The sequence below is a fragment of the Phaseolus vulgaris genome, chromosome 2, assembly GCF_000499845.2.
Source record: "Phaseolus vulgaris cultivar G19833 chromosome 2, P. vulgaris v2.0, whole genome shotgun sequence".
Taxonomy (NCBI): Eukaryota; Viridiplantae; Streptophyta; class Magnoliopsida; order Fabales; family Fabaceae; genus Phaseolus; species Phaseolus vulgaris.
The window spans coordinates 17,563,583-17,586,765 of record NC_023758.2 but is presented as its reverse complement, the minus strand read 5'-3'; the positions used below and the strand labels follow the sequence as shown (position 1 = coordinate 17,586,765).

General features: G+C 33.1%; 2 protein-coding genes across 6 annotated transcripts in view; one reads left to right on the top strand and one right to left on the bottom strand.

The window, feature by feature from the left end:
- The first annotated feature begins 8,843 nt into the window (after nucleotides 1-8,843).
- On the top strand, nucleotides 8,844-15,237 carry LOC137810832 (SEC12-like protein 2). Of its 4 annotated transcripts, none has more exons than XM_068612297.1 (11): nucleotides 8,844-9,267; nucleotides 9,601-9,701; nucleotides 10,782-10,935; nucleotides 11,566-11,657; nucleotides 11,806-11,905; nucleotides 13,113-13,188; nucleotides 13,265-13,385; nucleotides 13,548-13,664; nucleotides 14,097-14,161; nucleotides 14,929-15,010; nucleotides 15,128-15,237. In XM_068612297.1, the coding sequence occupies exons 1-10, from the start codon at nucleotides 8,947-8,949 to the stop codon at nucleotides 15,006-15,008; spliced, it is 1,227 nt and encodes a 408-aa protein (XP_068468398.1). In that variant the 5' UTR covers nucleotides 8,844-8,946; the 3' UTR covers nucleotides 15,009-15,010; nucleotides 15,128-15,237. The 4 variants fall into 4 exon arrangements, with proteins under 4 accessions (XP_068468398.1, XP_068468396.1, XP_068468397.1 ...); XM_068612295.1 differs by having other exon boundaries at nucleotides 14,926-15,010; XM_068612298.1 differs by having other exon boundaries at nucleotides 8,898-9,267; nucleotides 9,601-9,693; nucleotides 14,926-15,010.
- A 1,439-nt stretch (nucleotides 15,238-16,676) lies between these two features.
- Nucleotides 16,677-23,183, bottom strand: part of LOC137810831 (uncharacterized) — a 29,344-nt gene continuing 22,837 nt past the window's right edge. For both annotated transcript variants that reach the window (XM_068612293.1, XM_068612294.1), the window contains exons 23-26: nucleotides 18,219-18,344; nucleotides 17,976-18,089; nucleotides 17,097-17,213; nucleotides 16,677-17,009 (exon numbers count right to left, since the gene is read on the bottom strand). In XM_068612293.1, the coding sequence (XP_068468394.1) occupies nucleotides 16,944-17,009; nucleotides 17,097-17,213; nucleotides 17,976-18,089; nucleotides 18,219-18,344 (423 nt within the window). In that variant the 3' untranslated portion in view covers nucleotides 16,677-16,943. The remainder of the gene's footprint in view (nucleotides 17,010-17,096; nucleotides 17,214-17,975; nucleotides 18,090-18,218; nucleotides 18,345-23,183) is intronic.

Genomic DNA, 23,183 nt, shown 5'->3' with positions numbered 1-23,183 from the left:
AGAGCTACGTCCAGTTCACCTTACTCCAAGGTGGAATCCAGTAAAACAAATACAATCAATTACAGCATACACAGCAGTTCTTGAACCCTTCAAGAACTTCAACAAACAAGGCTGAAAAACACTATTTCAGCATGCCTTGCACTCCAAGAAACCCTATCAAAGAGTGACTAACACTTATACCTATTACAAGAATGAATAAGGGAAAGATTACACCTGAAATTGTGTTGCAAGAACATAAACCAGCTGTTCTATTTGCTCCAAGACAGTACCAACACCTTCATCCAGCACAAGGTTCTTTAAGAACAAGCACACATCTATTTTCTATTGAAAAACCTTTGCAAAACCTTTCCAATTCTCTTTCTCACACAAGAAATGTTTTATCTCTGTTAAAACTGTGATTACTCAGCGTATCTTCATGAGAGAAAAGCATTTTATTTTATAGAGAACAGTTCTTAACCACTTTTCAAAAAACAGTTTCAGAGCAGTTATAAGAACAACAGATTGATTCTAAAAACAACAGGTTAAATGTTAACAAAACTGCCAGCTCAACTTAACTGAAATAACAGACTGAGCTTTACCTTTGGTGCCCTAACAGAATTTCGAAAAGCCTTTTAACAAAGCAAAAATAAACCTATTGTTTCTCAAGTAAACAAATTTATTTTTGTACTGAATCAAACCTTTTAAAAAAACTTTAAAAATCTTTTCGAAAACCATTTAACCTCATTATGTGCTTGATCTTACTACCTTGATTTGGTATCTAGGATGGGTCATGCAACAAAAGGCAACCTTGAATACACATAAACCTAAAGTACAAGATCATCTAAGACACATTGCGACCTTCAAAGCAAACTTAGCTAAAAACTACATCAAACACACTAAGGCAAGGTAGAGATGAGTTTCATCCATCTTCAACAAAATTGTGGTGTGATATGCATGCATCGTGATTCAAAATATTTGTTGCCACTTTTCAAAGATTCTCTTCACATATACAGAGAATAAAATCTTCGTGCATATCTGGTCTTAACGACTTCATCAACCCATTTCAATTTTCCAATATAAATTTGTGTAAATGTGTTGCTCATACTCACTGCTCACCATCTAAATCAAAAGGTAATGTTCTCTCTTTGGTGATTCTTACCGTATGCTTATTACTATACACTAATTCGGTTTTAAGTTGTGTTTCCAGACCCAATTCTGGTTCAACCATGTCTTCTTCATCACGTAAAAAAAAAAAAACAGAACAAGCAGAACAACTTTCAAGGAGTGCTGGAAAATTGGTTTGTTGGAGATGATGAAGGGATAAGCGCCTACATCCATGAGATGAGTAGAAAGCAAATAAGATCCCTAAAGTCCTAGAGTTCTCTTGGCTGAAAACTAAAAATCTGGCTGAAACCAGATCTGCTCTGAAGCATCAAAGGCTGAAGCAGCTTCTTGAAATGACTGGTAATGTATACCATGATCTAGTGAAGGTGTTTTACATCAATCTGACTCTAGATGGGAAAAATCTGGTGTCACAGAGAGCAGGACTCACAAAGAGGAACGTGAAGCCTCAAATCTCAACAATGAAGATGGAGATGATGTTCTTCCTATGGAAGATGATACTGTTCAAGCTACAGAACAGTCATGCTATGTAATTCATCACTCATACAGACAAGAGTCACCTGTTGATCATGCTGGGAGTCAAAGGATGAGTTCTCCATCTACAGAAATCAGAGGAGATTCACCTGCACCACAATCAATGAATGAAGATGCTGCTGAAACTCCCCAAAATGCTCTTGTTGCCTATCAAGCTCCAGAATACAGGGGTGAACCCATGTCCATGTTTGAGAGGCAGGTTCTGTATCGCCTTGATGTTATGTCAGTGGAACAAAGGGCCTATTTCGAGACAACTCATGCCAGGTTCCAGCATCTTGATGATCAGATTGAGGGTGTTCAGTTGCAGTTGGCAGAACTGTACTACAAGGATTAAAAGTGCCTTGATTCTATGCTTATCTTTCTTCTAGTTTATGCTTTTACATTCTGTTTCTGTTGAACAATTTGTAATTTTTTCTAGACTGTTATGTATGATTATCATCTGGTTTTATATTTCTCCATGTTGTTTGATGAATCCAAAGGGGGAGAAAAATAGCTCACCATACAGGGAGTTACACTCTGCACCTTAAAACTGTTTCATGTTATGAATTGTTTCAACTTTTGTAGTTTGATATTTGGTGCAGTATAGGTGGTGTCCTCCTCTCAAAGCAACTTAGCCATGGGGATTTGTCTCCATCAAACAGGGGAGATTGTTGAAGATGGATGCTACCCCTTCAAGACAAAGTGTTTGATGAAGCCAAATGTATTTTTCCTTAGTGTTTGTACTTGCTTTAAGGATGTCTTAGGTATATATTAGAGGTTTTTAAAGTAGGCCTTTTGTTGGGTAACTCACCTCTTAAACCCTGATCATGTGATAAGAGCAAGCACAAGTCTTATGAAAATGTTTTTCACATGTTTTGCAAAAATATCCTTTACTGCATAAAAAAAATGAATTTGTTCTTCTCTAAATGAATAGATTATTTTCTTAAACTGATGTCTTGATTAAGTGTTCTTTGAAAATCATGTTTTATGCATCAAGTATTTTGACTAAGTCTTCATTCCATTAAAACGACTGTGTTTCGCTTGTTAAAGAGTTCTTATTATCATTTTGGAAAATGAATTTGTTCTTCTGTAAATGAATAGATTTACTTTTGGTCTGGTGCCATGTTTTCTTAAAAGTTTTTTTCACAGCTTTATCCTTACTCCAGGGTGTTTGACTAAGTCTCCTACATCTAACAAAATCTCTCACTACCTTTGAAAATAAATCTGTTCATTTTATTTTCAATTTGTTCCTTTTGTAACAAATTTAACTGTTTTTTGAAAGTTTGTTATAAAATGTTTCCTATAAAAAGAGAGTTTGTTCTGGCTTTAAAACGTTGTTGAAAAGTTGAGAAAATGGGATTTTACAACTGAGACAAAAGAGATTTCAGAGGATTGGCACGGGTTCTTGAAAGATTTTTCAAATTACAAAGTGTGTTTGTTCTTGGTTGGTTCTAAGACTTGGTTAGAGGTGTTGTCACTGTGTGAGCAATCTGTTCTACTTAGGTAGATTTCTGCATTCTCTATCTGGTGTATTCGTTTCATATCTCAATTACTTGTAAAGTATGATTTTTAAAACTCTTCTTGATAGGGTTTCTTGAAGAGTTGTGTGTGCTGGAATAGTGTTTTTCTGCAAAGTGTGCCAAGTTCTTGTAGGGTTCAAGAACAGTGGTTGTGTAAGTGTTTTGAATTGTGTTTTAGTGGATTTCACCTTGGATTAGGTGAGACTGGATGTAGCTCAGTTGAGTGAACCAGTATAATCTCGCTGTGTTCAAATCTCTATTAATCTCTGCACTCTTTTACTGCTTTATTTGTTAATCTGTCAGGAATTGAATTTGTTCAATTAGAAATAAATTTGTTCTTTCTGGGCTTGTTCGTTCATGTTCTTGATTTCTGGAAAATCTGTTTGGTTCTTTTAAAAAGTATATGAACTATTGAATACAACTGGAACCGTTTGATTTGTGAAAGTTTACCCATTTAATTATCAAGCTTGTAATTGAACGTTTATCACTGGATTTAAAAGTTGAAGATGACTGCTTCTGTTTTTATTGTTCCTCTCTAAAAACAATGTGATTGTAGCTTGTGAATCAATCTGCTTAAAATAAAAAATTACTTAACTGATATAATCTTCTTAATACATAAACAGTATAAAAAATAAATCTATTCATTGTTAAATAAATCGATTTATTTCTCTCTGACATGTGATAAATCTGAATCTGTGCAAAAAATTTAAAAGTTCAATTCACCCCCCTCTTGAACTTTGACACTATTGAACCCAGCACATCTCATCCAGGCCCATCTAAGCAAGGTCCAAGTCAGGCAGCTCCAAGTGCACCAAGGCCATCTCAGGAAGCTCCAAGTCAGGCAGCTCCAACCGCACCCTCTCCACCATCTCCCCCTACTCAACCAAAAGTTTCAAAACCATCTCAGGCAGCTCGAAGGACAACAAGATCAAGTGCAAAATTTTCAAGACTCAACACGAGGCTTAAGTTACAGTCCATCAGAGACCATTTTTGGAAGCCATGAATGCTTTTGGAACTCACTCATTTTTATACATGTGTATTTTGAAAAACAATTATGGTAGGCTCCTACTAATGTATTTTGGAATGATAATTTGGTAATTTGTTAAGGTATCATGTACTCAATGTATTTGGTAATTTTTTGAGTACATTAATGTTACCAGGTTCTATGATAATTAAATTTGCTTCATTCCAAATCTATGATAATTAAGTTTTTGTGTGTGCTTGTTACACTTTATATTCCTATTGCTATAGATTAGCCTTTGAATAGTGGACTCTTGGTTTACTCTAAGATGGACAAATTTGTATTGAACATTTATTATTCTCCTTCCTGCTCAACTAATGTAAAACTTAGTAATCACTTTTGCTAGCTGTCAAAACTGCTTTGTTGTGCATCTATAAATTGTGTAAATAGTTCCTAAAAACATTTCAACTTAATCAAATTGATAATAAACTTATTTCATTTGGATAAAAAATATTTAATTGTTTAAACTAAAATCTGCACTCAATTATTTTATTAAATTAGTGTTTAGATATTGATGTCTACCACTTGCTAAATGATGTCTACTATTCAAGATGCATCCAGTGTCTGTCAGAACATCAAATATTTCGTTCATTAAAATTCATTTTGCATTGATACAGATTTTGGGATACATATTACACAATGGACATAATAAACTCAACACACTAGTACATATTACATTAACTCATTCAATCATAATCCCAACCAAAATATACATTGACGTCACTCATGGGAATTTTAAGAAAATAGTCAACATTAAAATGTTTATTACAACACACAACCCTACTAATAACATCTTAATCCACTTTCTTGACATCTTCAGACGTTTTTCCAAGCTACAAATCTTGTTTATTTGTCTAGCAATAGTTCTGTCTTTGTCATCCCCAGTATCTTCAATGCACCATCTGAAGAAATTGCATCTCATACTTACGCCACTCCTACTCTGTATTGGACAAAACGATAACCAAAAAATCAATACCAATGCATTTTTTTTCATAAACCACAGTTTAATACATCTCACCTTGTACTTTGGACACCCCCAAAATTGTCTCCCACCATTTTTGACAGTTGTTGTTGTTCTCAAAACCGCAAATTCCCCACAATTGCAAATGGGAGCAACAAAAGTCGTCTTACTCCTTCCATCATGGCTAGAATTAGATTGTTGTTGTTGCACTTCCATTTGATTATAGTTGCATGATGATACAGATGCAGACCTATAGGCACACATTTCCACCACAAACAGACCTACACCCACGAACGAATCACAAACGCTAATTACTCCTCCCCAACCAACGAATCCTCAATCACCGGACTCCACCACAAACGGTGAGCCTCCTATATGTCAACTCACTTGTTTCTGTGAACAAGGCAGCAACCAAAAACGTTTACGCACATAAACCCTAAAGGCCACAATTTATGAATCTCCACCTATCCAATCTAATGCTTGAAACCCTAATCACCCAAAACGATGTGACACCTACTTGACAATCCACATAATCCCTTATCTCTGTCACATAAGCACCACTTAATGTCGTTTCGTGCGACTTAACAAAAAGAATAATTTTGGATACATTTTAAAAAACATATGGACGAAATTGATTTTTTTAAAAACCACGATACTAAATTGAATATTGGCCCTAAATGTAGGAATGAAAGGTAATTAAATCTTATCTTTACATTAAATAATTTTTCACAGTAGGTTTTTTTTTCTCTTATTCTTGAATTTTTCTTTATTATGTGTTCGATTTGCATTCATAGTCTTATCATACTCTTGTAAGTGGTGGGAAATTTATTTAACATTTTTAGTATTTTATTATTGATTTGTTATTAGTTGATTTTTTCTTAAGTGTTATCAAAGTTTTTTCACGAGGTTAACATACAATTTAAAAGGGATTCACACTTGAGAGAAACATTGTTAGAGTTCAAATGAGTTGGAATCTCACATTATATAGAAAAACACAAATTAAGCAATAAATTTAACAAATGTGATTGGATATGAAATTTAACAAATTTTAAAGAAACTAAAATACATTTATTTTTATTACAATTTACTATTTCATTCTTCAAATGCTTTGTTTTGTTAAGGAAATTAAAATGAGTAAATGTCCAATTTGATCCTTAAAAAGACTTATGCATTGTTGATTAGTCCTTGAAAAAGAAATTTGCACTTAAGTCTTTGAAATAAATATTTGTGTAACATATCACTCTTTCTCTTAGTGAAAATGTTAATAAAAATCCACATCATTAATTAATTATCATGGTGATAAGTATAAACTTTCATTTGGGTTCTTAAAAAGTTCAACAACTTGTTACGATGTTAGGTATAAACTTTCATTTTGGTCCCTAAAGAATTTATCTCAATGATGAATGCATTGAGGTAATTCTTAATGACCATTCCAAAGATTATGATTCTTTCATCACCTCTATATGTCTCTTAGAGACTCTACACTATGGATGAAATCAAGACTCTTTTTCATACATAAAAAGAACGTTTTGACAACACCATATGTTGATCTCTTATTATTCAGACCAATGTTGTTGCTACTACCTGGAGTCCTTCATACCTTAATACTGATAAACACAAAGTTCAACTCTCCTATCAATCATGGTGGTCATGACTTCACTAGACCACCAAACTTCTTCGTTTTTCTCGTTCTTCGTCTTTTAGACCTAGCTCACGTAGTTCTTGGAGTTCTTCTTTAAGAAATTCTTGGAATACTCCAAGACTAACATGCTAAATTTGTGGGAAAACTCGACACCCTGCAGTTCAGTGCTAACACAGATATGACCAAAATCTTTAACAATCGCTTCATGCTAATATCTCCCACGTATAGTGAAAACTCCAATCTTAGAAACTATGTTGATAATCGACTATTCTAAGTCTAATAATGTCTTTTTAGTAATTCACAAAAACACATTCAAAGATAAATCACCTAACATTTTAAAATACTTATTTCGATAACAAATGAAAAAGAAGTTATTGTTTGAAGACTACAAATGATGGTTATATGCTGGAAGAGAGAGTTACTTAAATTGAATTTAAAATTATAATGTAGGTTCTAACTGTTAAATCAACTTATTTTCTTCAAATAATAATAATGAGTGAACTTTCCACAAATATAGTATAGGTGCTACGTGGAAATATAATTATTGAAAATTATTTTATGTATATAAAGATTTGATGTACCACTAAAAGTATTCATACTTATGTACCACTAAAAGTGAAAATGGCAATTGGAGCCACAGTACTCTAATTCTGTAGCAATCTACATATTCAATGTTATTGTTTTAATTTCTTGAATATTGACTCTGATAATTTTGCTTCTATTCTTCTTAACTTTAAATTTCAAACATATTCTTGCAAGCCTTTGAGTAAAAAAATTTCAAAAAACTTAGTTGGTTCTAAATTTTAATTTTAAGCACAATTTCTAGCAATTCCAATTCATTTTTCAAATGTTTCTCGATGAGTTGTTTTAAGATATTGTTTGTATTTATGCAAAGTTTCTTTAATTTAAAATCACAAAACCTAGAAAATATGTATAAATTATGTGCTTATGCAACTTTGAAAATCAATTAATTTTAAAAAGTGAATATTAAAATATTTCCTTTGTTTAAATTCATTTTTTTTACTTTATAAAAATTATTTTGCCACATAAAAATTAAAAATCATTAAATTGTTAATCTAAATAAAAAGAATTTATGGATTGTTGGTGTACTATCTGTCATAAAGTTGGAAATGTCTACCATTCAAAAAAAAGTGACTATGCATATTCTAAAACTGACCTCTAATTACATATGTATTGTCGGTTGTCAAATGGTTGACAACCTCTCGACCAACTTAAGTCTAAACAGAATCCTTAAACCGTCATTTAATCAATATTAAGTCAGTTAATGATTATCATAATATCATATACGCAAATCTTACCAGCACATGTTACCATTAGGTGCTATTACTTACTTAAGCATTGAATTTTTTTTTAAGATCTCATCAAAACATCCTCTAACACATTTATGAAAAGAACAATTTTAGTGTTTATTTGAAAAAGAAATTCAAGTTAATTGTTTTATCAAAAATAACAATGGACATAATTAATCCTACAGTGACCATAATAGATTATATTATTTATTATTAACATTCACATTACTTCAATATAATCGAAATAGGGTTTTAAATAAAATTATTAAATGACAAATTTTAAAGAATAAATATCAGAATATAAAAAGAAAACTATCAATGATTAAAATTGTTGGAAGTTATGAGTAGTTAAACGTTGTACTCTGTAAATATTATTCTTGTATGTTGTAATAAGGTTTTATACTTATAAGCACCTACTTAAATTCCTAAGTCATGATTAAGTTAATCATTGTTTTTAGTAATTTCATTTCACTAATTTATGTTCAGATGCTTTATCCATTTCTTATATTTTTGTTACAATTATTGTTTCAATAATTTCATTTTCAATAAAATACTTTAAGCATTTCGTTCTTGTGCTTTCTGTCTTCAGTATTTTTTTATTTATAATTTTGGACGCATACGTATCATGAAAATGAAAAGGTTATAAAGGAAATATATATTCCATTTTTCAAATACATGTAGAATTATGTTTAATGCATAATGTTTTACTTTTATTTTCAAAGATAGGCTTAATGTTTGAGTTGAGTATAAAAGCGCGTTTGAAAGATTGAAATAAGTGTTACCGTGTCTATGGTGATAGCAAATAACCCTTTGAGAAAACAAGTAACGTGACGCAGCTGAATCAAATTCACGCCAAAACAAAAAAGTTGAGAGAGAGAATGGGGAAAAGACAAATCCCAGACCCTCCTAACTTGAAGAAGTACGGCGTTCCTTTCTACTCCGTTGCTTGGATTCCCCAAAATCTTATCAAATCGCGCCAAATTGAAACTGCCGATGATTCCAACGACTCCGATCATAACTCTGCGTCCTCAACCGAACCGGAGTCAGAGCCGCCGACTAAGGCGGAGTTGGAGCCTTCGTCGATCGCCGGTAACTACGTGCTGTTCGCCGGTGGCGGTGGAGCAGGTCGCAGCGGTATTCCTAATGCTTTGGTGATTGCGCACTTCGATATTGAGTCTAATTCTCTCTCTAGCGAACCGGTACGAATATTCCTTTTGCTTCTCACTCGATTACGCAATTCTTATGAATTTTAATTTTGTGGCGAAATTTTCGAAGCTAGAGGAATTGGATCTGGTTTGGATTGGGATCTTCTTCGTGTGATGCAATGTAGATTACTGCTTTGTTTTTTCGTTAGAATGTGAGGAATCTGCTCTAGTTGCTTGATTTTGATATTCTGTGACGTTTTGTAGAAGTAGATTCGTTAGAAGTAGATTCATTAATTTTTTGTTGTTCGTCTAAGATTGTACGGAGATGCGGTTCATGTGTTTATCATGCTAAACCTTCTTGTTTGAGAAACCTTATCAATATTTCAGGTGTGTAAGTTAGGAACTGATTCCGAGTTGCCTTATAGGATGGCACTTCAATCTCAGGGTGATGGCCTTATTTGTGCAATGGAAACGCCAAAGGTTTGCAGGTCTTTGCTTTTCATCACCTCTTTTCTTAATATCTGTATAGAATTCATTTCTAGGTTTAAATCCATGTGTCAATTGGAAAATGAAAGCATCTTTCATCTATACTTTACCATGTGCAAAGAAATTTTCATTTTCGTGCTCCCAACCTAGCGGTGTGAAATACAAGGTAGGAAATACAATTACAGTTTCGAAACTGTCAGCTTTGCATGCTTTATGATTCAACAAAGAGATACAATTCCAGAAGTATTAAGACCTGTCTAGAATGTTGAGGACTGTGTGAACCCTATATAGTTTAGTTATGTATATCATATAACCCTTTTTACCTTGACCAACTATGTAAAGACGTTAGCTTCGAATAGATTGAAGTAATTCAACCGTTTAATTCGACAACTCTATCTCTGGAAATTTTTAATTAAATACATTATGTATTATCGTCTATTACAGAATATTGAACTGGAAGATGAGAAACCCAATAGACAGTGTGGTATTTTAGTAGTTCTATCTAAGACCATAGAAATGACGAAAGAGAATCTTTGATAACTTGAATTTTGCTACTGTTAGTATCAGTACGAAGTTAGATTGACAAAATCAGCATATGAAAATGCCATATTTTCTGGACAACAGTTTTAATGAAAGAACTGCTAACTATTGGGATTTTTGGGAGTTTCTATTGTTTAGTTCTTATTTTTGGGGAAATTTGTTTACCTCAGAAAAAAATAAAGGCAAAATAAAAAAAGCACATTGTTGCATCAATGTACAAAAATATCTTGAAAATTATCATTTTCTTTTCCTTTTTATCAATTTTTTTGGCGATTGGCAGCTCGATTTTGTGTATGCCATTGTAAATTCTCCAAACATTTCCCTAGTGTTTCCCCTAACTAAAGGAAAGTAGTGATTCATTTAATGAAGTGTAAACAAGAATAATGTAAAAAGAGGGAAGTAACAATATTTTTGTCTGTCCATAATCTGCATGCTGAACTGATATTTTAGACCAACAACAAACTTTGATTTGATTTTGTTCTATAATTACATTACATCTAGCTATAGAATACCATGATCAGTATTATTCCTTGCTCATGCAGATGGTTTGATTGGGATCATCAAAACAAGAGCTCTGAAATTCATAAGTTGAGTCTGAAGTTGTCAGATAAAGTGCTCACACAATTGGAGGATGTTGGACAACAATTAGCATTAGCATTCAACAATGATGGTACTGCACTAGCTGCTGGTGGGGAGGTATGGATTTCCTTTATATTTACTTAAGTCAAAAGAAACAATTTATAAGATTGATGTTAACTTTTAGCAACATAAAATATTTCCACCAATTAACTATTTCTGCACTTCATTTTCAACTTAGGAATATATATAAATTGATTAATATCCAAATTCCAAACTTGTTTTACTGTGCTTCATACAAGTGGATACCAATGTGAAATCCTCATAAAGAAGAATTTGATGTAAGTAAATGGTATTACAAAGTCAAATGAAAATATGCATTCAATCAAAGAGTTGTTTATGTTTACTGAAAACCCAATTTGAAGGGATGGCAAATATCAAAATTTATTTGTCAGACGTTGGTTCAAAAGCTGTCAAAAATGTAACCTTTGCTTTCCCTATTTTGCTTCAATTTTATTTTATGGTGTGATACGTTGTCTGTTTGTTTTTTCACTTTTTCCTAACTAATATTAAATGATGAGGAACTTGTTTTGTTGGAATGGTTGCACGTCATACATATGCTTTAAATTTTCTGCATTACAGAATTACAATGCTTTCATTCTTCTGAAAAATAAGCATTAAATAGTAGAGAATTTATTTGTTGATCAAGGAATGGAATGCTGTATGATATTGTAATTTGGTGCAGTACAGGATGGTAATCTAAGGGTTTTCAAGTGGCCTAGCATGGAAGTTATTCTCGACGAGTCTAATGCTCATTCTTCTGTGAAGGACTTGCATTTCAGGTTTGATGTGCATAGGAGCATAAGCATTTCAAAGATATGTTACTCTTTTAAATTCATGAAAGAAAAACGACAAACATAACAAAGACCTCTTTAAACCCTATTATTTGCAAAGGATTGTGCTTACAGTTTGGTTTTACTTGTATTGCAGTTCTGATGGTAAATTTCTTGCCTCTTTGGGAAGTGGTGGCCCCTGCAGGGTTTGGGACGTTTCTTCATCAATGGTCTTATCTTCTCTACCAAATGAAAATGTGAGCAATTGATAAATCTTACCGGAACAGAAAGTTAATATGACTTAAACTTTGCACGGGCTTGATAGCTTTATGTGCATTTTTTAATTTTTCTCTTCCTTCTTGATAATTGACGAAATTTGGTTATGTCATGGATTGTGCTTCATACTGACATAATATTTAGTGATATAAAAAATGTATAAATCACAATTAACCAGTAAAATTTATATTTAATATTTATTTTTCTAGACTCTAGATGATACATAATGTTTGTTTCATACAGTCGTGTTAAAACCTTTTTACTTATTATATATTGTATAATATTCATTTGCTTACAATTTTCCTATATCAATTATTATCCCGGACCTACATGTTTATTCATCTATTACTTAAAGTAAGGGGAGAAAAAGACTAAAAACATTTGTTTCTGAGAATAGCATAAGATCACATGTGCTATACATTTGTTTCCCTCTCAGTAATATATGTCTTAGCCCAGTTTAAGATATTTTTTTATAAATAAAATGTTCCTTTTAGAAGATTCAGGTTGGTTCAACATGTTAAATGGGGGAAAATTCTCTATTGCCTAATGTCACCTTAATGGTAGCTATCCCTAGCCCGCCTTAGTTGTGGGCCCTCAAGGGTGGTGTTTATCCCACATTAATGAGAGATATGACTTAAATTAAAGCTTGGACAATCCTCACTTTAAAAGTTAGTTTTCTAGGATTATTAGACTAAAGACTACCCTTGATACCACAATTAAGACAACCTCTAAATAGGTTACTACTAAGGCAGGGTAGAAAGGACTGTAATTAGAGCAGCTCATGTCCAGGGCTACTCAGCATGGAGCATGCATGGAAGTGAAGGTTGCCCAACAATGAATTTAAGATAGATTTTGATATCATTTTAGGATTCGGATTTAGGACTTAACTCAATCCCACAAAATCAACTTGTTACATGAGGAGTCTTCAAACTTTATAAACTCTATTTAAGTTACATCTCTAGTAGATGTGACTAAACACTTCCCTTAAGTCTACAATGAAGGCAACCTCCACAGAGACCGCAACTGAGGCAGTTTTAGGGGCGATGATCATTATTAAGACTGCTTTCTAACACCAAGGCTAAACATGGAATATTCGGTGCTACAATATTATTCACATGTTTGACTTTTGACTTGTGATTGCTTTGTCAATAATTATGTATTCTAATGATATATTGTTGAATTATGCAGCGTGAAACTTTTAGCTCTTGCAGATTTTCTCAAACAAATGACAAGACTCAGGTCCTGTATATTGCTGCCATGACAGGTAAATAATTTTGCAGAGAAAAATTATCTCCTTTTTGTATCTCTTAACTGACACAAGTTTTCATTGTTGTATATAGATAAAGGTGGAAGCATCCTTACCTGGAATACACAAACATGGGAAAGGATGGGCTCAAAGTATGTTATTCGTGATGCAATCTCTGCATTTAATGTCTCAGCTGATGGAAAGATTCTTGCATGGTACATATTGTAATCTGTATTTTTCTAGTACTTATGATGGCAACCCCATCGTTTCTTAAGCTACCTCGAAGAAAATGGTGCCTTAATTTTTGTGCTTACCTTCAGCCCTCAGGGTGCACTTTGACTAACTTATCTCATCTGTTTTGATGGATTTCCATGCAGTGGAACACCTTCAGGAGACATTGTAATTGTAAATTCAACAAATATGCGGATTCAGACAATGATAAAAAAGGCTCACCTTGGCATAGTAACTGCTTTAGCATTCTCCCCTGATTCAAGGTTTGAACTATGTATATATAATTTCCCTTCGAATTTTTTCTGTTCTATAAATGACCATTTTGATTCCTAAATATGTAAACCGGTGACAATTTAGTTCCTCAAAGAGCGAATGTTCTTATTTAGTCTCAAAATGTATAAAAGTTGTGACAGTTCTATTAACAAATTGATTCTTGAAGTTTACAACTTAATGCCAAATTGACGTTCAAAAGATACCACTCTGTCAAATTTGTCCTTAAACATTACAGCTTAATGACAAAATGGTTCCACAAAACTTAACGACAAAACACAATTGTTGTACAGTTTACAATTCAGGGCTAAATTATAATTGTTGTTTTTCAGTGACCAAGTTACACATTGAAATATCAAAATGGATTTACCTTTGCTGTCTTATGCCATGTTTAAGGGTAGTCATAGTTGTGCTTTTGTACTTAGGGCTTTGGCTTCAGTATCAATGGATTCAAGTGCAAGGGTAACAATAATTGAAGAGAAGACAACTGGTATGTGTATATTTCATAGTTTGTTCACAGATTAACTCTACATGTTCTTGCTGTACAGATACATAATTGTTTTTGCAGAATTCTTTGTACTTAGTGTATAGTCCTTTCAGCCTATCCATCTTTAACTTAATTAACCTGGAACATTAGGGGGCCAAGATTTTGTTGAAATGACAACGTTTCAGAAAAGTTAGAAAGTTTAGCACGCTGCTTGTGAAGGATGTGTTCTTCCTGCAAGTGAAGATTTATATAACTATGTTTTGTGCATTGGGTACAATGCTGTACTATCAATAACACTCGGAATTAGACTGTTAGGTATCGAAAACATGTCTGTTTAAACATCTGACCAGTCTAAATTTTCAATTCCTGCTATAATTGAAAATGGGCCATATTAGCTTAAAGTGGAAAAATAAGTAATATAAAATAGTATTGTAGCGTGGTTGGTGGAATATTCACCATTCACGCCGTAGATCCCCCTCCCCCCTTTTTCATGTTTCAGTCGTGTGTCTTGAGAGTTCTGTTCAAATAGATAATTCACAAAGATTTAGCTTATCCAAAAACTTGCTGGATTTGGGCAAAGAAGGTAACAACTTCCAAATTTGACTAACCGTACCACCGGAAAAAAAGTAATTTACAAAAGAAATTAGAGACTCGCCGTTCAAGAAAATATATAATTTACTTTACTAAATGGATGTTGTATTTGATCATGTTATCAAGTAGAAAGCCAATTTTGCATTCGACTAACTTTTTTCTCTCCTTGTTTCAAGGAGGGCTGAGCTTGTGGATTGCAGTATTTATCATCCTACTTGCTATTGCTGCGTACTTTCTCCAGCAAGGAATTGAAAAATGAAGGTTCCAAGATTTTGCTTATTTCAATATGAAATATTTAGCATCTTTTTAGTTTTGATGCATTTTCATTTTTTGAGGGGTTTACTGATACTTTTTTTCTATATTGGCATATTCATGAAGAGTTCTTGGACACAAACCTCTCCCTAAAACACGCCTTGTAACATGGGTTGTATCGTTACATTACCTGTTTTGTACAATTTTTCCTGGTAGAATTGAGCTGTTGTTCATTACTTGCTGGCTATTTTGATGTTATTTATGTAGCTTTTCACTGATTAATACCCCAAGGGCACGGGTGTAGTCAATAGTCCATAAACTAAAAATATTTGCTATAAGGAGTGTGATTACCGATTACCAATTCTGCCAAATGGTTCAACCAATAAAGAAGACTTCATGGCTGAGTTTTTACTGCAACTTCTAATTGTAATGAAAGCATATATTTTCTTATTTGTTGGTAAATTATTTACTTTCACTTTTATCGAGCTAAACATTAACGAATGATGACGGTGGTACAATTTTCCTTACCAGATAGTACGTTAAATAAAGTTCGCTTATCCGATATTCACAATTACGTATAGCGAATGTAGCATGAAAAACGCAAAGAAAGAATAAAGAGTAGTTGCCTTTTTTATATTCTCAATTTATTGTAAATAAATGTTTTTTTATTGATCTATTAATAATGTAAACTATTTCTCAGAAAATGGATAAATATAAATATTTAACTACTTTTCATTATTTAATATAAATATTTAACAATTTATAGACATTTTTTAAATATGTAAACTTGACTTTTGCTGAAAATTTAAATATATAAACTTAGGATTATTAATTGAATTGCTTAAAATTAATTTGATGAATGTATTATTTGTTTTCTTGTATAAAAAAGAGTAACTTATTTAATAAAGATAAATTTAAGATCCATCACCTCCCGTAAGTTGCCTACTCATTGATAAATTTTACTATTAAAAGGGATTGTAAAATTAATGTATTTTATTATTAAAAGGGATTCTAAAGTGGAAGAAAAAAAATTTAGTGTAAAATAAATTTGTTCCTATAAAAAAATGAGGAATCTAAAGATAGTGGTAAAACATGTGAACGGCAGATTGAGGTCCTCTCCAGTTAAATTTTCATAACTCAAATTATTAAATTCATTTGGTTAAATACTTTAACTAATATTTAAAAAGAATAAACGGATAAAGTGCTATTTCATATTATATTTCAAAGGGAAATTCTTACTTGCATGTGCAAAATATTAAGGAAAAAATTTCATTATTGTAAAAAAAATTGCATTTAAATAATCGGAGTATGAGATAAAAGGTAGTGACTTTTTGAGTATCTCTTAAACAATTTAGATTTATATTTTCTTTTCTTATAAGAAAGCATTCTTTATATATATATATATATAATAAGGATCAATTTATTCTCAAAATAACACTACATTTTTCTCTTAATCTAACGATTATAACATATAGCACTTTAACAATTAGATTTAAGAGAAAATAGAAGACGGAAATTAGGTGTAGCTCTTCTAAAAGTTTTTTTTATAATAGGCCTTCTCAATGCGAAAACTTTAAAATTATAATCTTTGATCTTATGAGCATTCACAGTTCTACAGCCCAGATACCTCATTAATTTCCAATAAACATCGAACAGTCTAAAGCCATTTGCTGAATGGCAGACAATTCTCTTGCTTGTGGTTATTAACGTCTTTAGGCGTGTTGAATCATAATACTTCCATTGTTTACAATTTGAATATCTCCCTCATTTTGGTCACTAAATTATGTAAGCATGGATTAATCAACAATTAACCTTTGATAAATGTAACCTAAAATCGATGGATTGGATTAGTGGCAATAGTTAGTTTATAGATTAGCCACTTTAAAAAATGGGGCCCGTATAGACACGTGAGTGCATGAAGCAGAAAATTTCCACAAGACCATTATTGACGCCTCCTTTGATACAGTGAATAACCAACAAGGGCAGACATCAGAAATGTCCATAGGACCTGCCCACAGTATCAAAGTAAACAAAATAATTAAAACAAGATAAGTAAAGGGAATTCAAAGACTTTGAAGTAGGGCTTTGGGAGTACCGTATTTATCGCTAGCCACTTTTCAAGTCTTTTAATCCTTGATTGCATCTCCTCAATAATCCCTTCAATTGGAGAGACTACCCTACCTGATGAGGATTCCGAAGCAGAGCTACTCCCCTGTTTGTGTCAACATAATACCGCTATATGATAATGCCTAGAAATGATATTTCAAGCTTAAAAAATGCAGAAAAGATTCAGTACATTCAATATGCAGTAGTTTGAAATCAATGGTTCATTAACGACTATCTGATGCTGTGAACGCGATAAACATGACTTGGATGTGTCCAACAGAAAGTACTAGGTACGGATTTTCATTCTATTATATATGGTAAACATTTCACGCATCAAAATATCAAGCATCCACTTTTTTTAAATAGGCTGCACTAACATTTTGATGTCACATTTAAAAGTTTTAAGAAAAATATTTGTATCACACTTAAATTGAAATGTCAACACTATACATCAATATTTATTAATAATAACTTTACTGTAGAATAGTAAATAACTAATACTTTTGGTTGATTTTTATATTTTTAAGGAAAAAAAAATTAAAATTAAAATTTATTAACTCTTTGTTGAGCTGATATTTTACCAGTTTAATAACGGTTTTGTGCACCACAACTAACCCGGAACAAGGGATGGGTTCCCGAGTCCTATCTGGTTTTACAAACCTGGCTTGTAGAGAAGATTATCCAAACAAAATAACTATCTATTGCGTCATATCAAAAAACTACATGAGAATATTATTCACAATTTCTATCCCTACACCATCTTTACCTATATCCCTAAAACTTCAACAAGTTCAATACTTAAATTAAATGGCTAGTAGTTGATGAAGCCATAAATAAATAGACTGAAATCTGTTGAGTAAAGGCCTACCTGAGATTGAATAAATTCAACAATCTCTAGCAGCCTTGCTGATTGTTGAGAATTAATCCCACCAGAAGTTCTTTCAATCACCGGTAGTCTTTCCAAAATTATTTCAAGATAACTCTACCAAAGTAACAAATTAGAACAATAGTAAGTAACTGCCTTATAGACATCCATGACATAATTGATCCAGGACATGCAATCTGCACCAGACACAAAAGATTAACTACAATAAAGCAAGAAATTTAATACCTTAGTCGTATATGAAGTATCCAATTTAAGCATTGAACCAGCCGCTGCTACTGCATCTTTATTAACACCCTTTATCTGAATGTATGGGCCAGGTACATCTTGAAGGTGATCAACCTCAATTAAAATCTACCTCAATAAAAGAAAAAATAATGTAAGATAGAAGAACCATAACTTATTCCAATATGCATATGCAGCAAATTTTAGCACGGCAAACAGAAGTAAAAGAACCCATACAGTGACATAGCTAACTAGAAAGTTACTTTTGTAGTTGCATCATGCTCATCTATTACATTGGATTTATGCACGCATATATTACGCAGGTCCAGTATAGTATAATAGGCTACTATTATAGCTGTAATTATTTTACACCTGTCACTAACTGACAGCTGTGTAGTTTGTTAGAATTTCAGTTAGTCTGTTACATTAGTATTCAGCTTTAGATAGAGAGCCTTCCTGTTATAAAAAATTTAGTAAATGATAGAGCCTTTCTGTTCATAAATTTAGTAAATGATATACTTTTAAGTTTATGATCTCTTCTTTCTCTACATTTCTAACAAGGTATCTGAGTGAGAGATGGTGATGTATTGTAAAGCACCAAATAGAGATCTGTATAGAGAGAGATTATTAGGACTTAAGTACAAGAGAAGAGTCCAACTCAACAGACTAGTCTATTAGGTGGGAGAACCTCTAGAGTGAGAACTACGCTAATGGTAACTGGTTTTACCACTGGTGAGAAGGTCTCAAAGAAATCACTTCCACAAATTTGATGGAATCCCTTAGCAACAAGTCTGGTCAAATAATTTTTTATGGTTCAATTAGTATTTTGTTTAATCCTGAAAATCCACTTACACCCATTAGCTTTCCTACCAGATGGAAGTGGAACCAAAGACCAAGCGTCGTTGACAATTGGAGGGTGTTTGCACCTAGATGGACAAAATTGGAGGATGAACAAAATTTGAAGGTGACTATAAATTTGGGAGATAGAGGTGACTATAAATTTGATGGAATAGACTGACTGGAAATTGGTTTTTTGTTGGGAGACGGTGAAAGAGTAGAAAGCGAGGAGTTGGGTGATGTTCGTGGGAGCAAGTGAGACAATAGAGATAAGAGAAGCATGAGGAATAATTCTCAACAGGAAGCAAATTACTCGAAACATGGGTAAGAAATTCCCAGCGAAAGCTTGGAGAATCCCACACTCCATATGGATCTGTGCTTTGTGCATTACAATACATTGTCATCACTTGCCCTGAAATCAGTTACAGTGTCAATAAAGTATGTCAATTTATGAATCAACCTCTGACTTCTCATTGGCAAGTTTTGTAGTGTATTTTAAGATATCTCAAGGGCATTTCTCAGTATGGCTTACTCCTTCAACCTAGTCTTTAGAAAAACCCTTACCCCCTATATGTTTATTAACTGGGCTCATATGTTGATGACCGCAAGTCAACATCTCGTGCCTAACTATTCTTTGGACCCAATCTGATTTCTTGGTGGTCCAAGAAACAAACAATGATGGCTAATTCAAGTGATAGGGCCGAACACTAAAGCCTTGCAGCTGCTGCCTCAAATTCTCTAGGTTCAATTCACTCTTTCAAGAGTTACAAGTTCAATGTTCTACTCCACACATACATTGCGACAACTAAAGCATTGTTCCTTTTAGTCACAATCCAATACTACACTCTAGGACAAAACATTCGCAATTGGATATGTTTTATGCAAGGGATAAGGTTTAAGCATACTCCCTCCTCATTGTTCTTCGTGTTCCATCTCAAGATCAAGTTACTAATATACTCACAATACCTCGTATAAATAGTTTGTGGTTCACTACTCTTATAGAAAAACATAAGTTATTAGACATTTGTAGGGGGGATGCTAGAATATAGTATAGTATGCTATTGTTATAACTATTAGATTCGACTATATAGATACAATGTGATTTGATAATGAAATATTTTCCATTGTCAGGTCTTGATTTTGTTCCTTGTTGTATCTCTTTATTATAAATAAGAGTAGTCATGTTTGTACATATCACATAATTGGAAGCAATCCTCTTTATGGTATCATATTTATACTTTTTTTACCCCACCCAATGCCTAGTCATCATCCAATCTGCCGCCAACACATCACACAACTAGAATCGCCATCCTCAACAACCAATTATGCCCCTGCCTTGCCATAGTCATCCGTTCCACATGCCACCACCCTCCGGCACATGTAATTCACATTCCATATGTTTTGGCACCCTATTTCACTTTTGACGTGAGCCTTCCTCCAACAATCCTTCTCCTCCTGAGATCCACCTCTAGTGACTTAATTTTTGGCTATTTTATTGTTGTTTGGTTTAGCATGATTTTCTATCCCTATTCATGAATGTTTTGGTGTGTTTAATGGGCTACTCAAGTTTTGTTAACTCTGTTGTAATCTTCACTAGTGATCCCCTTATGTAATGTGAAAAACTCAATGGAATAACCAATTGACAACTAAAATCATGAACATTCCAACTGTCAATCCAGAATGTTTGAAGAGGATTGACACCTCTCCATGTAGTGTTCTTTAGTTTTCCCGTGCTCTCAACCTCTAAGCACAATTCAGGATTTTAATACTTGTTTTGATATGTGGACTAATCCAAGAAACTACATTCTAATAATGTTCATCGTTTATACAATGTCCTCATAGCTTAATGAACATTAAGTTGCAAAACATGGACATGCAGACATACCTAGACACACTTGATGGTCTTCATCATTGTTGCTCTTCTTAACCTTACTATAGATTGAAATTAGGTTTTATAGAGACCCACTAGTGCTACTTATGACAGTTGTTGCATCTCTCCACTCCACATACTTTTGGATCCTCTTCCACATCTACTCGATGACGTAGTGGCCATGGACATGGTCTTTGTTATGACTATTGTAAGAATTGAGACATGTTAAACCAAAGTGTCGAACCATAGATAGGAGCAGTCCCCGTCCATTGCGGATGACATGGATGACTTGATTATAGTGACATTTTTCCTCGGTAACCAAAAGCACCTATGTTCATGTTTTTCTCACAATGATTGTCCTTCGTCATTGGCCTCTTCATCAATTAGACATAAAAAAATGTCTTCTTTCATGGCAAACTCCAATAAGACGTAAAAAGCCTCGTTTGAAGTCTTTGTTGCTATCTCTATGGTTTGAAGTAATCGCCTCAAGCATGGTTTGGTCATTCCAACTTCACTTTGCTTTTGTTTGGTTTGATTCAATGTGAAATTGATCACTCCATCTTTCACCTCAAGCATCTATTTTGACCAAGTATGTTAATGATATCCTCAACACTTAGGATGATTACGACGAGATCCTTAGTCTCAAGTATCATTTCCACACTCAATTTCAAAGTAAAGACTTTGGTCCACTCAAGTATTTTCTCGGCATTGAAGTTTCCCAATCATTCACTAACATTGTCTTTTCTTGGTGAAAATATTCCTTACACATTCTCACTAAATATGGCATACTTGATTGTTACCCAAGCAACACTTTTATGACTATCACCTATAGCTTTTTTTGACCTAATGGTAAACACTTGATCTAACATTGGTATCTGAGCCAAGATTACAAGTTTGATTACCAGGGAGGCAATTGCTTAAGGGTAGATTGTCACAAATACCATCAATTGTCTTGTGGAGAGACCAAGTGCATCTAGTCACATTTGAATTGTAGAACTTGAATGGCTATACTCTTAAATAGAAAAGGTTGCACCCTGACTATCTGCTAGAACTTTTAGCCTTATGAGAAGTGTTCAATCCAACACTAATGTGAAACTTCTTTTAGGTGAGGGGAAACCATTAAAAGACCCTAGATGATATCGTCTACTAAGAAGACTTTGTTAACTCCACTAAACAATTTGTAAAAAATATTTACTAAATCCTTAAAGGGCTACATCTCAATAATTGAATTTGTCTTACTCAACCTCAAAAAACTAGTTTGTAAGATAAAGTTTGCATCCACCTATATATTATAATTTGATCATATCTCTAATTAATGTGGGATCAACAACACACTTCATCCCGTCGAGGACATCAAGCGTGGGAATAGAGGGGGATTCAATAGCAAGTGACACGATAGGCCCAACTAATCTCAACTAGGATAAGTTCTTAATGGCTCTAATACCATCTCAATAATTAAGTTTATACCTAGCTCGACCTTACAAATTGACTTGTAAGGTGTGGTTTGCACCCACCTATATATTCTAATTTGGTCATATTTGTAGTTGATGTGGGATCTTCAACATTACAAGAAGACATACAATTTGATAGGGAAATATTTCTCACTATTAGGTATTATTTTGTTCCTTATTATTGTACCTCTTCTTCATTATAAATAGGAGTACTCATATAAATCACACAATTACAAAAGTCCTCTCTAACTATAATTAATTAGTTGCACGTGTCACTATTTGGGTGTTGTGTAGTTTGTTAGAATTTCATTTAGTTTGTTACCTTCTTGTACTCAACTATATGTAAAGGGAAAATTTATGTAATAAACAATTTAGTAAATAATACACCTTTTTAGTAAATATTTGTCATTTTTTAAATTAAAATCCATAACTTCTCACCATCAAGTAGTGAAAGCTTGGTGAATCCTTTTATAATTATGCTAAGAAATATAATATGGTATTATTACTAACTTGCTCAGCAATTAGGAAAACCGCAAAGTACAATTATTTGTACGCAAACACCAAAATTGAAGGGAGAATAAGGGCCATTGCTTAGTCATAGCCTTTTTGTAAATAGAGGTCTAACTAGTATAACCATTTTGAAGTAATTAGGGTCATCCCCCTAAATCTTGCATCTCTCTTGTTTTTCAACGATAAATTTTACATTAAAATCTCGTTCTATAATAAGAGAATGATGTTCATATATACTTGGATAAATTGACACAAAATCTTCAGTTGCCAGGTTGACATTCACAATGCTTACATCAAACA